The sequence below is a fragment of the Lycorma delicatula genome, chromosome 6 (genome assembly GCF_047948215.1).
Source record: "Lycorma delicatula isolate Av1 chromosome 6, ASM4794821v1, whole genome shotgun sequence".
NCBI lineage: Eukaryota > Metazoa > Arthropoda > Insecta > Hemiptera > Fulgoridae > Lycorma > Lycorma delicatula.
The window spans coordinates 19,390,910-19,404,613 of record NC_134460.1 but is presented as its reverse complement, the minus strand read 5'-3'; the positions used below and the strand labels follow the sequence as shown (position 1 = coordinate 19,404,613).

The window sequence follows — 13,704 nt, the reverse complement described above, 5'->3', positions numbered from 1 at the left end:
TATAAAGCAAGTATCTGCAGATTTCAAATAAAACAATAAATTTTACCATATCAAAGATAGCAGAAGATAAAATTGAAAATCATCACAACATAAGTGTAATCTCTTCCAAATTATTTAAAAACAGAATTTACTGAAGATCAGAACAAGAAGTATGCTCAATGAAGATGAATTTGATTTCAGAAAAGGTTTTGTAACATTAAGAGCAATTCTAGATCTCAGTTTTATTTTAGTGTTAAGATTTGCCAATGAGAACACAATGCACCAAAATGTAAACCAAACTGTAAAATATTTAGATTAATTTTATCTGGTATTATACATTCTATTATTTGTTATAATTGTATACTGCATTTTTCTTCCATTACTAGTTTTTAATAATAATTTATTCACCCAGGCAACTACAGGCTGATACCAAGTTATTGTTTTACTGTATTCACCCCCTTTTCTGTGATGAGAAATAAATTCTACCTCGTACGAAAAATACCAAGCTCAGGATTCAAACCCAGAACGTACTGGATGGAAGGCAGAGATGCAACCACTCCACCATGGAGAGCAACATAATATAATAAAAAAATATCTGATTTTATTTGAATACTTTATTTTTTTGATTCAGTAGATATTTGATTGGTTTGATGATATTCTCCACTCTTTTTTTATTCTGTGTTAATCTTTTAACCTCAACATAATCACTACATAATTCATCCTGTTATTTTTAATATCTCGATTTTGTTTTCCTCTATGTTGATTCTCTTCACAAAAGTTTTTCCAATTCATACCAGTCTGCTCTTGATATCTTGTTTAGTTTTTATCTATAACATTTATAAAGTAACAACTACTTCAGCTAGAAATAATAATTTTTAAAGATTAAAAAGCTTATAAGTCAGAAACTAGAGATTTAAATGAAATTTGTCTATTGTTTTAAATTTTACTACCGAAATAATAAAATTCTGCAAATAGTATATTATGTCTCCTATTTTAATATTTAATTTCTCATTACATTACATGTTATTATAAATAAAACATGTAATAATAATTACACGTTATTATAAATGTGTGTTATTTATCACATGTTATTATAAATAAAACATGTAATAATAATTACACGTTATTATAAATGTGTGTTATTTATCACATGTTATTTTTACATAAAACTAGATGGAAATACTGAAATTAAATCTACCTCCAGATGATAATGCTATAGTATATCCTTCATCAGTCCTCCACGTTAATGATAAATCGGGTGATGTTGTTTTTATGCTAACTTCTATTTCAGTATTTGATCTAATAGAACAGTTACCTTCACATTCTGTAAATAGATTATTTAAAAATATATTTGTGGAAGTAACTACAAAATCGTTAGCAATTTTATTTCCAACAATATTGAGATCAAAATACATCTTACTAGGATGAAATGTTAAAATCCTGGAACTAAAGTAAAAAAGAAAGACAAATTAATATTTTCAGTATAAGAAGAATAATAGATAGCAATTGTACATAATGTAACAATTTAACTAGGTAAAAATATAAGCTAATAGCTAAAACTTAAATATTTATTGTTTATTTATAGAAACACACACATTAGATGAAGGTATAGATTAGATTAAATTTTACGAGAAACAAGATAACACCTCAACCACTAGTTGTCTTTTGTGAAACTCTTGTTTAGGAAGAAGTTCTTGTGCTGTGGCCCAGACAGAACAAAAGCTCCCAGCAAATACCAGTAAAGAAACAGCTGCTCTGTTGCTTTTTATATGCTCACTAAAAGGTGCTACTTTTATAGAATCAGGACAGTCGCTGACCCAGTTCACATGGCACTCATTCAAGGCAGAAGGAATGAAGAATAATTAAGAAGAAGGAATCAACCAGGAGTGAGATTCGCTTGGGATCAGGGTGGATTGGGGGTGATTATCTGAATTATAACTGTAATAGATTGGTGAATCACATATACATTAATGTGCAGTGGTAAATTGATAAATACACTGGTAATTAAGGTGTCAGTAGAAATAATTTGATGTGACCTACGAACCACTTAATTCTGTATTGCTCAGATCTACAAATTTCAAGTGATTAAAAACTGTTGCAGAATTAAATTTTTTGTGAATATACATAATTTGTTTTGGTGTTGAATAATATTATTATTTATTTTTTTAAGCTAGCCTTAAGGATATTATAGATTTTAATTGTTTGTTATTTAAAAATGTTTTAATATACTGAATTTTCTTGTTCATGAACTTTTTCTGTTTTCACACACCATATAAATGAGATATTTTCTAAGTTAGTGACTTGTAGCATGTAATACTATATAAATTTGTACGAGTTTAATATAAAATATTAAAGAGCCACATAGTAAATGAATTAAGAGACACATTATTTAGATTCATGATTAGCACACAGTCCAAAAGGAAATCAGTTATTAATGAGTTAGAGTACTTCTTAATAAGAATAAAATAAGTCTTTTAAACTTGTTTATTGTTATAATATTTTACAATTTTGGTGGAAAATATTGTATGATTTTATACCAGAATAAAACAGTGATTGTAAGCAAAGATGTTTTATAGCTAGAGAAAGAAATGTATTTTTATTACATTTCCTGTGCCGACCCTCCGGGTTCCGCATTATCTAGAGGTGAATGCGTCTTTGCAAATCAGCTGATTTTGAAGTCAAGAGTTACAACATTCAAATCCTAGTAAAGGCAGTTTCTTTTATATGGATTTGAATACTAGTTCGTGGATACCGATGTTCTTTGGTGGTTGGATTTCAATTAACCACAGATCTCAGAAATGGTCGACCTGAAACTGTACAAGACTACACTTTACTTACAATCATACGCATCATCATTCTCATTCTCATATCTCATTCATTCTCTGAAGTAATACCTGACGGTGATTTCCAGAGGCTAAACAGGAAGAAAAAAATAGGTCCTGTGCCGATGAAGTAAAGAAAACCTTAAGAATTTGACACATTACTTTTAATTAATAATTTGATATTAAAGCTAAATATTTATGGTAAATTTAGTATGTGCTGGATCTAAAATTGTGAATATGGTTTTCAGCAACTTCACCATATATTTTTTAATTGCAGTTGCCTATGACTCTTACTTTTGAATAAGCTTCTATGAGTTATAAATACTGTCCAACCTTTCAGAGAAAAATTTCTCAAAAAAATTAGACTTTAAGGTAGTAGGGCCATGAGGTGTAGCGCTATATTGATGATGGTAGTGTTATGTTATAAAGTAAATGTCACGCAGGACTCTGCGATGGAGCTGTGTGGGAGTAGGAGGTCTATCCTTCTTTCCCTGGTAGGCCAGACCAGAGTCTGTAGTTGCAATAAATTGCAATAAACTAAAGGGTTAAATTATCAAATTGAGTTTTCACTTAGGAAACTAAGTACAAATTCCATTGTTGTGAAAAACAGTTTCTTGTGGTATGTTATTTACTGAATTTGCCTTGAATATTATGAAACATTTACTCACAAATAGCTTACTTAAAATGTAGAACTAGGTGCGGGTTTGTGCTTCCGTGAACTCAGTTACCTACTTACAATGACCTAGAGGGTAACGAAGTAGGACAGTCAAGATGACCGAAAGAAGCCTACAGCAAAGACGAAGGCTGAGTCATAATTCACTGATGTAAATGTCTATAGAGACATTTACATCGGTGGCATCCCAATGAGGCCTGGCTTATTACTTACTGTGAGATGTGAAACATTAGAGGGTCAAAAGACGAGACCTCCATTAAAGCCAATCAGGGCTATGAACAGGGTGGAGTGACGACTGGAATCATCACAAGGCTTCCCCTACAGGAGTTGGGATGTGTAAGTTAACAGGAAGTAAACATAAACGTAATAAAACATTATCACTGCATTTTTTAATACAATTAAATATGACAATTTGCCAGTTATACAATAGATTTTATTAAATCTTACGAGCTATATATAAAAATTTTTAAATCGATGTCTATTTCTGTATGTGAATTTATTTGTTGTTATAAAATGTACTTCATAGTTTAATAATGTGTTGTGATGTGTAAGGATTTTGTGAGTTCTTTGAAAAACACCTGAAATGATCTATTTGCTTATCCAACATAAAAACTGGGACGAGTATTATAGTAATCTTGAAAAACAACATGAAGTTTGTTTGTTCTTGGCAATTTTGGAAGTATAACATTGTTAAGTTTATTATACATTTTCAATGTGATTGTTTAGTTTAGGTTCCTGAAGGATAGGGAAATGCATTGTGATTTTGGGTCATGACACACACATAAGTGTTATCTAATATGTTTATTTACTTTGTGTACATACATTGTGTTATTTCTGATGTAGGAGGTAGTATATGACATAATACTCCTAAAAAAGGTAAATTGGATTGAAAATGTAGTATAAGAGAAAAATTAAAAAGGATGTTCAACAGACTAGAAAAAGATAACAACGTGGATGATATCACAATCAGAAGACCTTGCTAGAATATCTATCATATGGAAGACATATAATAGAAATGATTGGAGTTTAATAATTGTAGGAAAGGGATAACACTGCATTATTAAACATATGAACATAAAATCATTCAGGGGATGGATTGTAACTATCTAAATCTAAAAATGTAAAACAGTTTCATAGTGCTTTTTAGGTGTACACAACTTCCCTAACAAAGTGGATAGAATCCCAATTATGGGTTGAAGTAATATTTCTACTGTTCTTAATGTGCCATTTTTTAGATGCATTAGATGATAGATACTTGGAGGATGATCAAATTAATTTTATCTACCACAAAATCATATTATACTGTTTTGATTTAAAGCATTCAAATAAAACACTAAGTTTTCATGATTAATAAATGTCCATTTCACAATGATATGTTCCTGTTTGAAATATAAGAAGACTGCTCATAATGTTAGAATGAATTTTCATATGTAAAAATGGGCTGTCAGATTTGGTGCATGTAAACATGAATCATGAAAGCCAACATTAAGTAAATTAAAAATTTTTACTTTTTTGATCCATTAAATTTACAAATTTGGTACATTAAAAAACCTACTTATTTATTTATAAATAGTAACAATAGTTATAGTTATCAAATCAGACAAAAGAAAAAACTTGTATAATAAAGCATGATACTGTGTGCTGTGCGAAAGAACCTTATTATGCTACTATTGCTGTTTTTAATAAATTAGTAATCTAAAAGATCTTCCCATTAATTTATTTAAAATTAAGATAAAAGATTTCTTAAAAAAAAAAGTTACTCTGTACCAGTGGCAGCTTGTAGCTAAAGTTAGTGGGGGTGCTGCTCCAGAAACTTTTTTCTGGCCATTTTCAAGGCCATGGTTAAAGTTTTCTGTAAAATAAAAGAACTGAAAAAAAAAGAATCAAATACAATAGCTGAAAACAGGATAATAATCTAATTCTACACTTTATCACATTCAAGAATACGGTACACGGATTTTAAGCACATTGTGCTTAAAAATTGTATTTGGCTTAACCGAATAAATAATAAAATGTCAATACAAATAATATTTTTTAGTATTATTAGATAATAACTTAATAAAATGCTGCTTAAAACATTATAGTCCAATGAAGCTTAATTTAAATTTCTATATACACAGAAAAAAATACATAATTAGTTTTTACTAATTACCTTCTCTTTCGACCTTCCAATGTGTTTTTGGACAGATTTGGCAATCAGAGTCCAAGCTTTCTGCCATCTTCTGATCACTACTGAAAAAACAACTAAACCACTTTCATACTCCTTCCACTGACCAATGTAGAAAAGGAAACTAAGAAGGGAACTGCGTTCTATTCACACGCAGAGTAAAAAAAAACTACCTTCACCAGCATGCCAGGGTCGGCATTGCGGGAGCGACAGTGCCCTTTCTCTCTTGCAGCCTCACATGCAGTTTCCTATGTGCGCATGTGCACAACACCCAAACACCACACCACTGGAACTGTGAAGCGCACAGTTCCTTACAAAGATCTTTGTACCTTTTTCATAAACTGGGGATGGCTACTGACATTAAGCTTAAGGATTATATATTGTGCAAGTATAAAGAAATAATTAAAGAAAAATGTACTCATTATATTAAATTTAGTGATAACATCAAGTGGAAATAGTGGGTGCTGCAGTTCCACAGTACCTATATGTGAGCTGCCACTGCTCTGTACTGGTTACATCTATTTTTAAAAACACTAATTATTTTATATTCTTTTTAAAATGTGATAATAATATGTACTCGTATAATTTATATAGGTGCCTTCCAAACTGTTATTTTAATATGAACTGATTTTATCAATTTATTATCTGATAATATTTATTTAATATAGACAAATTCTAGAATTTGAGTTTATAACTTATTAACTGCTCTGATAAAAGTTTTCCCATGGTTACATTGATCCTTTCAGACAAATGCTATGGCAGTTGTTTTTTATTTGTGACATAATCTCCAACTCATTCCTTAAATTATATGTACGATATAAAATTATACATTAATGTAAATATACTTTTTAATTATTTTCAAAAAAAAATTTACCTTATAGCAGTGTGTCCAGATGGCTGTGGCCATAGTGATCCATACTGACCACATGAAATTCGGCAAACATTAAGTAAATTCTGAACAGCAGGTGTGCTATTTACATTTGGATCATTACTTCGTATGCATTGCCCGTTATTACAAGTATATGACCACCACCAGCTAAAATAATAAAAAATAAATCATATATATAATATATGTTTATGTTCTTTGTTATTAATATTAAAGTGGATAAGCACATTCAATTTTATATACTGATCAAAACATGTTAATTTTGATTTATAATTTAAACAATATTTTCTGTAATATTATTTAATGATGGATTGGTCTATCTGATTACATATTACATTTTAAGGGAAAATTTGATCTTTAGAGACCCTTGAAAGGTAACATCTAAACTCTTAACTCTGGTTTTATTTGTTTTGTTTTTTTGAAAAAGTAACAAAAAAAAAGTGTAATGAATCAAATAAAGTAGACATGCTTTAAATAAAATAAATATATTTATCATACATGTGATTGTAAAAAAAAAACTAGTAACTTGATTTATGGATTATTAATTAAAATATTTTTTTTTTAATAATATAAATTTCTGAGGAGACAGCAAAAGAATGGCTAACTCTCTTAGATCTCACAGCTTGGCATACATTTTGGTACTATGTTGTTATGGTTCATCTGTAATCATGTATCACTTATTAATAAATAACATTGCTTACCTTATGTCAATTTTCATCATGGTACTGAGTCTACAAAGAAATAAGGTTAAAGTATTTTTTTTATTATATTATTAAATGAAACTTTGATTAGCTTTCACTCATTGAAAATGCTTGGCACTTAAGTTCCTTTTTGATAATTTTATCAAATTTCAAGAAATACTAATTTTCTAGATCTGTAATTGTAACTGGTTATGAATCATAAGATTATGAATATACAATAGCCTGAACTTCTCTTTTTAGTCATTGTTTTTTTAGCAGGGCCAGAGAATTCTCTTCTGAATAATAGTAGGCTGAAATTAAATTACTAATAAATGCTCTAAAAATAATAGAAATTGAAATTCTAAAATATAACTCTAATTTTTCACATGATTTTTGAGTAATTTTCAAAATGTAAATTAATCTACAACCAGTTTGTCAACCTAGTGCATATTCAAGACCTGCCAAATGAAAAAATGTAATAACAGATATTACTACAATAGTAGGCCTGGTATAAAAATATTATCTCATAATTAGTATTTTGCAAGTATAATTATAAAAAGGAAAACTTTTGCACTCTAAGTTTAACATCTTATACATCCAAATTACTAATTAAAATAATTTATAAAAGAATAGAACAACAGCTAGATGGTTCCTAGATGAAGATCATCTTAATTCCAAAAAAGTGTGGGAACATGCAAAGCAATTTTAATTCTCACATTAGTACTGGAATACAGATTGATAAAAGGCAAAGTAACTATATTTCCCTGTTGAGTTACAGCACTGAATAAAATACATTGTTTCACAACATGAGTTGGTAAATTAATTTATTGCCTTACACTTTCTGTGTGCCAGTTTTTTTTTTATGGCTGTGATATAGGTAAATAATCTGAATTATAAGAGGTATGAGTCATAGTTGCCTTCTCTGAAAGTAATGATGTTGAATATATAGTCAATCCCTGAAATAAACAAAATGAAGGTTTACCTTTAAGGCAGAATATCATCTTTTTAATGGTCTTGGTATGTTGATAAGTAACCACATACTTGGCACATTGGGAAAGGCAATAGAAACCGCACTTCTTACTTTCTCTAATGAGCCTACATGAGATGCTTATTATTAAGAATAACTGTGTCTTTTATGGAAGTGGTTTGTGGCACATATTAAGCTATATTACTATTATGGTTATATTACGTGTACATGCCAACATGGCATCAATAAATCATGAAAAAGCATTTTCTATAGTGGATATTTATACAAAAATTAATTGAGGAATTAGATATTAAGGTAAAAGAACATTATATACCAGAAGTTGCAGAATTCTGTTACTTTGGTAGTAAAATTAAAAAGAAAGGATAAAGTGAACAAGAAATCATGAGTAGATAGTACAAGTCAGGAAAGCTTTTATACAGAAAATAATTCTGAGGGAATCAAAGTATTAGAAATTTTCAAAAATATTTATATAGGTTTTAGCACTTTAAAATAGTAAAATATAGACAAAAGAAAATACAAAAATACAGATTTTTTTTTGATGATAGAATATGTAAGAGATATTCTGAGGCTAAGAGATAAAATCAAATCATAAGAGAAAGATTACTTTCTATTAAATACTTTTAAGATTAATTTCCATTGATTTCATTGACTTCTTGATTAAGATCAGTGTACATGAAACCTGCCAAACAATTAATTGTTAGAACAAAAAAAAATAATAAAAATTTCTAGACCTACAAGAATTGAAACAGTTTGATTATAAATCAGCTTCATCACTAAATTGTATAATTTCAAGGATTAAGGAATCATTTTAAAGAAAGCCTGCTACTATATTAATATATAAACTATATATACATATTTTTATGCTATAACCTAGAACCACAATCTTTTGTAGAACCTTGTACTCTATTCTACAGAGCAGGTTAAGATGATACAATGGGTTTTGTTGGTTAGGATTCAGTATCAGCAACTTAGTAGGCTGCTGCTACTGGCTTTTGTTGGAATGTGATATACACAGAATTCCTATTTACACAATTTCCATATTTACTAATAAACCTACAGAAATAACTTTCCCAGTATAGTGCTTGCCTTTTATAAATGTGTTTTTCATACTGCGTAAATAAAAGCACTTACTGTAAATGAAAATTAAAAAAAAAAAAATGGTTGAAAATTAAATAACCCTGTTGTAGTTTCCATTAGGCTGCATAATTATGTTTTATTTCTTACTAATGATTTCAGCAATTGAAGCTTTAAAAAAAGAATAGCCAATTAAAGTAGTTTTTTTTTGTTTAACCTCTGGGTCCACCAATAGGTACTGCTTCAGAGGATGAGATGAATGACTTGTGGTGTGTGTGAAAATGCCATACCTGTCCAGGATTCGAACCCGGGACCCCCCGAATGAAAGGCTGAGGCACTACAACTCTTGCAATGGAGGTCGGGAAAAAAGTAGTTGAATTAATTTATTATAACATACATTTACTTACTCTTGTGTGCTGTAGTCAGCATTAACACTAAATGCAAAAAGAAAGCATAACATCCATGTTATTGGTAATGGCATTGTTCCTGAAACAAAGAAAACAAAAGATTATGTTAATATAAATTAAACTTTGCCAACATGCTGAATTTTTATTTAAAATTTTTTTACAAAGAAGAATTTTATTATCGCAGTTTTGTTTTTAAATTTATGATCCATTAATCTGTTTAAAAAAAACAAAATAATGTTTAATTCATACTTATTAAAAATAAGTATGAAAAAACTAATGATTATCTTATTAATGACTATCTTAAGTGCTTCAAGTTTTTTCAAATGGTTTAATTGCTAATACAACAAACATTTATTTGTTTTATATCGGTTTGAATTACATATTTTACAATAAAAAGTTAATCATTAAAATTAAAATTGTTATGTTAATATATGCTGATTATTATATATTAAATGCTGATCTCCATGGTGGAGTGATCGCACCTCAGCCTTTCGCACCGAGATCCTGAGTTCAAACCCCAGTCAGGCATGGCATTTTCTGTATATTACAAAATTCCATTTTCATATCCCATGTACAAGCTTCAAGTTTATGTGGCGACATTATCGAGCAAAACAAAACAAAATGTTGCTATATAAACATGAGTTCAGCTTATATATGAGATTCAAGCAACTTGGCTGCCTTTAAGATTGGTAGAACTAGGATGTATTATAGTCACAAATACAATATAAATTAATGAATGTATTTCTCTATTTGTTAAAAAATCTTAATATGAATATGTTTGTTAGGTGACATATTCAAATTATTTAAGGCAAGAACTTTTCATGAGAACCATTTAACCTAAAAGAATACACACTCTGTCTTGAACATAACCATCCTAAAGAGTAATAACCATTCTGTGGAAAACTTGCTTGATAAAATGAGGAGAGAAGTAATTTCCTGTTAATCTTCTTCATTTGGCTGATTATCTAATATCTGCATACCAAGTTGTTGATGGGTTTGACATGCTGATGTGTACATTGAAAATCTGTATTATGGTAGAAATTCACATTATATTCTACTCTTCAAGAAACCATTCATCTAAGTAACTGGGATCACTATTGAATATCATTACCCTCAGAGAAAGCAATCCAACTGTTTCTCTTACAATTTTGCTTGCATAACAGCTAGATTTATAACTGAGAAATAAAATGTAAAACCACAAATTAATTTTTCCCATTCTCCTCTAGAACTATGAACATTACCAGTTAAGGAAGGAACAAACATCTAAATCTATTCCTGAAATATATTTTAAATATTTTAGAGTGTTGTGATATGTATGTATCCATTTTACAAGTTCTTTAGGAAAAATTTAAAAATGGATTGTTAATTAAAATAAAGTGATTATTTTTACTTTTCAATTACCTGAATTCATTTTAATCTTTTTAATGAAGACACACTTAATCTGTACTCTATATGCCTTTTAAAAATTATAAAATTTTACTTTTAATGATTTTAAGTAAAAAATTCTCACTAAAAATAAAACTGCAAGTCAAAAATCTGCAGTAAAGAGATGAACTGTCTTAGTTTTGTAACCAGTAACAGTTTACATAATTTGCTGAATAATATTTTCAATTGACTATGAAAGAAAATGAAAACAAATAAATAAAAAATAAATTCTAAAATTTCTCTCTACAATACTGTTAGGCTGGGTGCAGATTATTGGTTTCCAAGTCTATCTCATCAACATGATTGTAATATACAGTGTTCCAGGAGATGTTGGCTAAACTTAAGGTACTGATTCAGGACATCATAATACACAAAAATGTTCATGTGGACAAATTCTTACCGGTTTTTCACTTTCTAATAATAGAATTATTTTCAATTTTTAGTGAAGGAAGTCAAAACAGTAACAAAATTTTCAGGCTGCATAATTTTTGTAGTCCTGTTTAACAATCTCAGCCATATTTTAGTTGTTTAAACTAGTCTGAACAAATGAAATGACTTTTTGTTCACAACTGAAGGGTTATCTAATGAAACTATAATTCAATAAAACTAATATTTACAAAGCTAATAATGATTAAAAAAATTAAATGGCTCCCATTTTGGAATTTTCAAGAAGATAACATTTTCTAACTTATTTATTTAGTATAAGATATTGTTAATCACATATGCAAGAAATTTATTCCTAAAGAACTTGGAAAATGGATTCATATATACCACAACACACTGTAACATTTAAAATACATTTTAGGCATGGATTTAGATGTTTGTTCCTTCCTTAACATGTAATGTTCACAATTCTAAAGTGGAATATGTATAATTAATTTGCTGTTTTACACTTTGTTTCTCACTTTCAAATCTAACTATTATGCTCATATACATGATCTGTTATGCAACAGAAGATCAACAATATCTTCTTCGGTTGGAAATAATACACCAAATTTCATTAAAACATTTCATTCTTCTTAAGATAATGTAATCTCCAAAAAAAAATGCTAGATAGTGAACATAAAGCAAGACATGGTATTTGTCCATATGAATCATTTTGTTTATTTTGATATTCTGAAGTAGTCTCAACACTTACTGGTGTTGGAAGTTTGGCCAAAATCTCCTAGGACACTTGATATAGTTAGGCTGAAGATAAAATTTGTCTGGGTGAACTAACACTTCTGTTATTCTTTTAACCAAGCAAGTAAGGTATCTCATGTTCGGTAAGGCAATCAGTTATTAGTCTAATATTTCAGACATTATCATTTGTCGCAGATGTAATCTACACTGAATATGAGCACTAATGAAAATAGTGAATTTACAACAAAAAAAATAAATAAAAAATAATAAACTAATAGAGGTGCTGATTAACATTATCTGATAATTCTTAATACAAAGTCACCAAGATCCAATTTATCGACTGCCAAATGTGCACATAGTTTCATGGATACATACTGGTAAGGATTTCTTTATAACTAAGGGGTTTAACTAATTTAAAATATACTGAAAATTTAATACAAAATCACAGTGGCTGTTATGGGAACAAAGATCAGCAAAATATTAAGAATGTTTAACTTCAGTTCTATCCAGTTTATTTACTGTTATTTGAAATAAAAGTATTTTTAGCAAAATGTAAGTTAGTAATTTTGTTTAAAGATGGTGAATTTGAAAATTTAAAAACAAATGTTTTCACTAGATTTGGTGTAGGGTATCCCAGACACTCTACTGGGTTTCTTACCTTTAAAACTGTCAATTGTAATATTTAATGTAATTAATGGGCTTCAGGTCAATAAGCTGCAACTATTACTCATTACAGTTGATTAAATGTTATTGGATGTTAAAATGCTGGAGATAGCCTTACTACTACTAATGGACCAATGCCTACATCAAAAACCAACCATACTCAATTCACCTTTATATATATATATATATATATATATATATGTACCCATTATTGAGGGGGGACATTGTAATATGTTTATAACAAATTCATGATCATAATCACATTAATAATGGATAAGTTTCTTATCCATTAAAAATAATAAATATAAGACAATAAATAATAAATAAGACATTAAAAATAATAAATATTACTTGTATTAGAATAATAAATATTTCACAAATGTTTGAAATTAAAATAATAACTCCTTTTTAATTTATTTTCCTAATGTGTATATTGCAATCTCTTCAATAGTGAACAATAAGCAACTCCACCATGGCCCAATGAGATGAGGATGATATATATGACAGGTAAATGAGGTTTAGTCTTGTACAGGCCAACCATTCCTGAGATGTGTGATTAATCAAACCCCAACCACCAAAGTACACCAGTATCCACTGTCTAGTATTCAAATCCGTACAAAAGCAACCAACCTTTACTGGGATTTGAACCTCAGAACCTTTAACAATCAGCTTTTAAACAACTGATTTGTGATTATGCATTAACCACTAGAACAGCTGGAGGGCTAAAATAATAATAAGATAACATTAATTAGTTGAATAATAATAAACAATATGGTTGATTCTTTGTAGTAACAAATTTTTATGTCTGTTTAAAATTA

At 28.9% G+C, this 13,704-nt stretch overlaps 1 protein-coding gene across 2 annotated transcripts in view; it reads right to left on the bottom strand.

Moving 5' to 3' along the window:
• The window catches only part of Hexo2 (beta-hexosaminidase 2), a 90,181-nt gene that overhangs the window by 18,178 nt on the left and 58,299 nt on the right, over positions 1–13,704 (bottom strand). For both annotated transcript variants that reach the window (XM_075369344.1, XM_075369343.1), the window contains exons 2-4: positions 9,677–9,755; positions 6,516–6,677; positions 1,178–1,425 (exon numbers count right to left, since the gene is read on the bottom strand). In XM_075369344.1, the coding sequence (XP_075225459.1) occupies positions 1,178–1,425; positions 6,516–6,677; positions 9,677–9,750 (484 nt within the window). In that variant the 5' untranslated portion in view covers positions 9,751–9,755. The remainder of the gene's footprint in view (positions 1–1,177; positions 1,426–6,515; positions 6,678–9,676; positions 9,756–13,704) is intronic.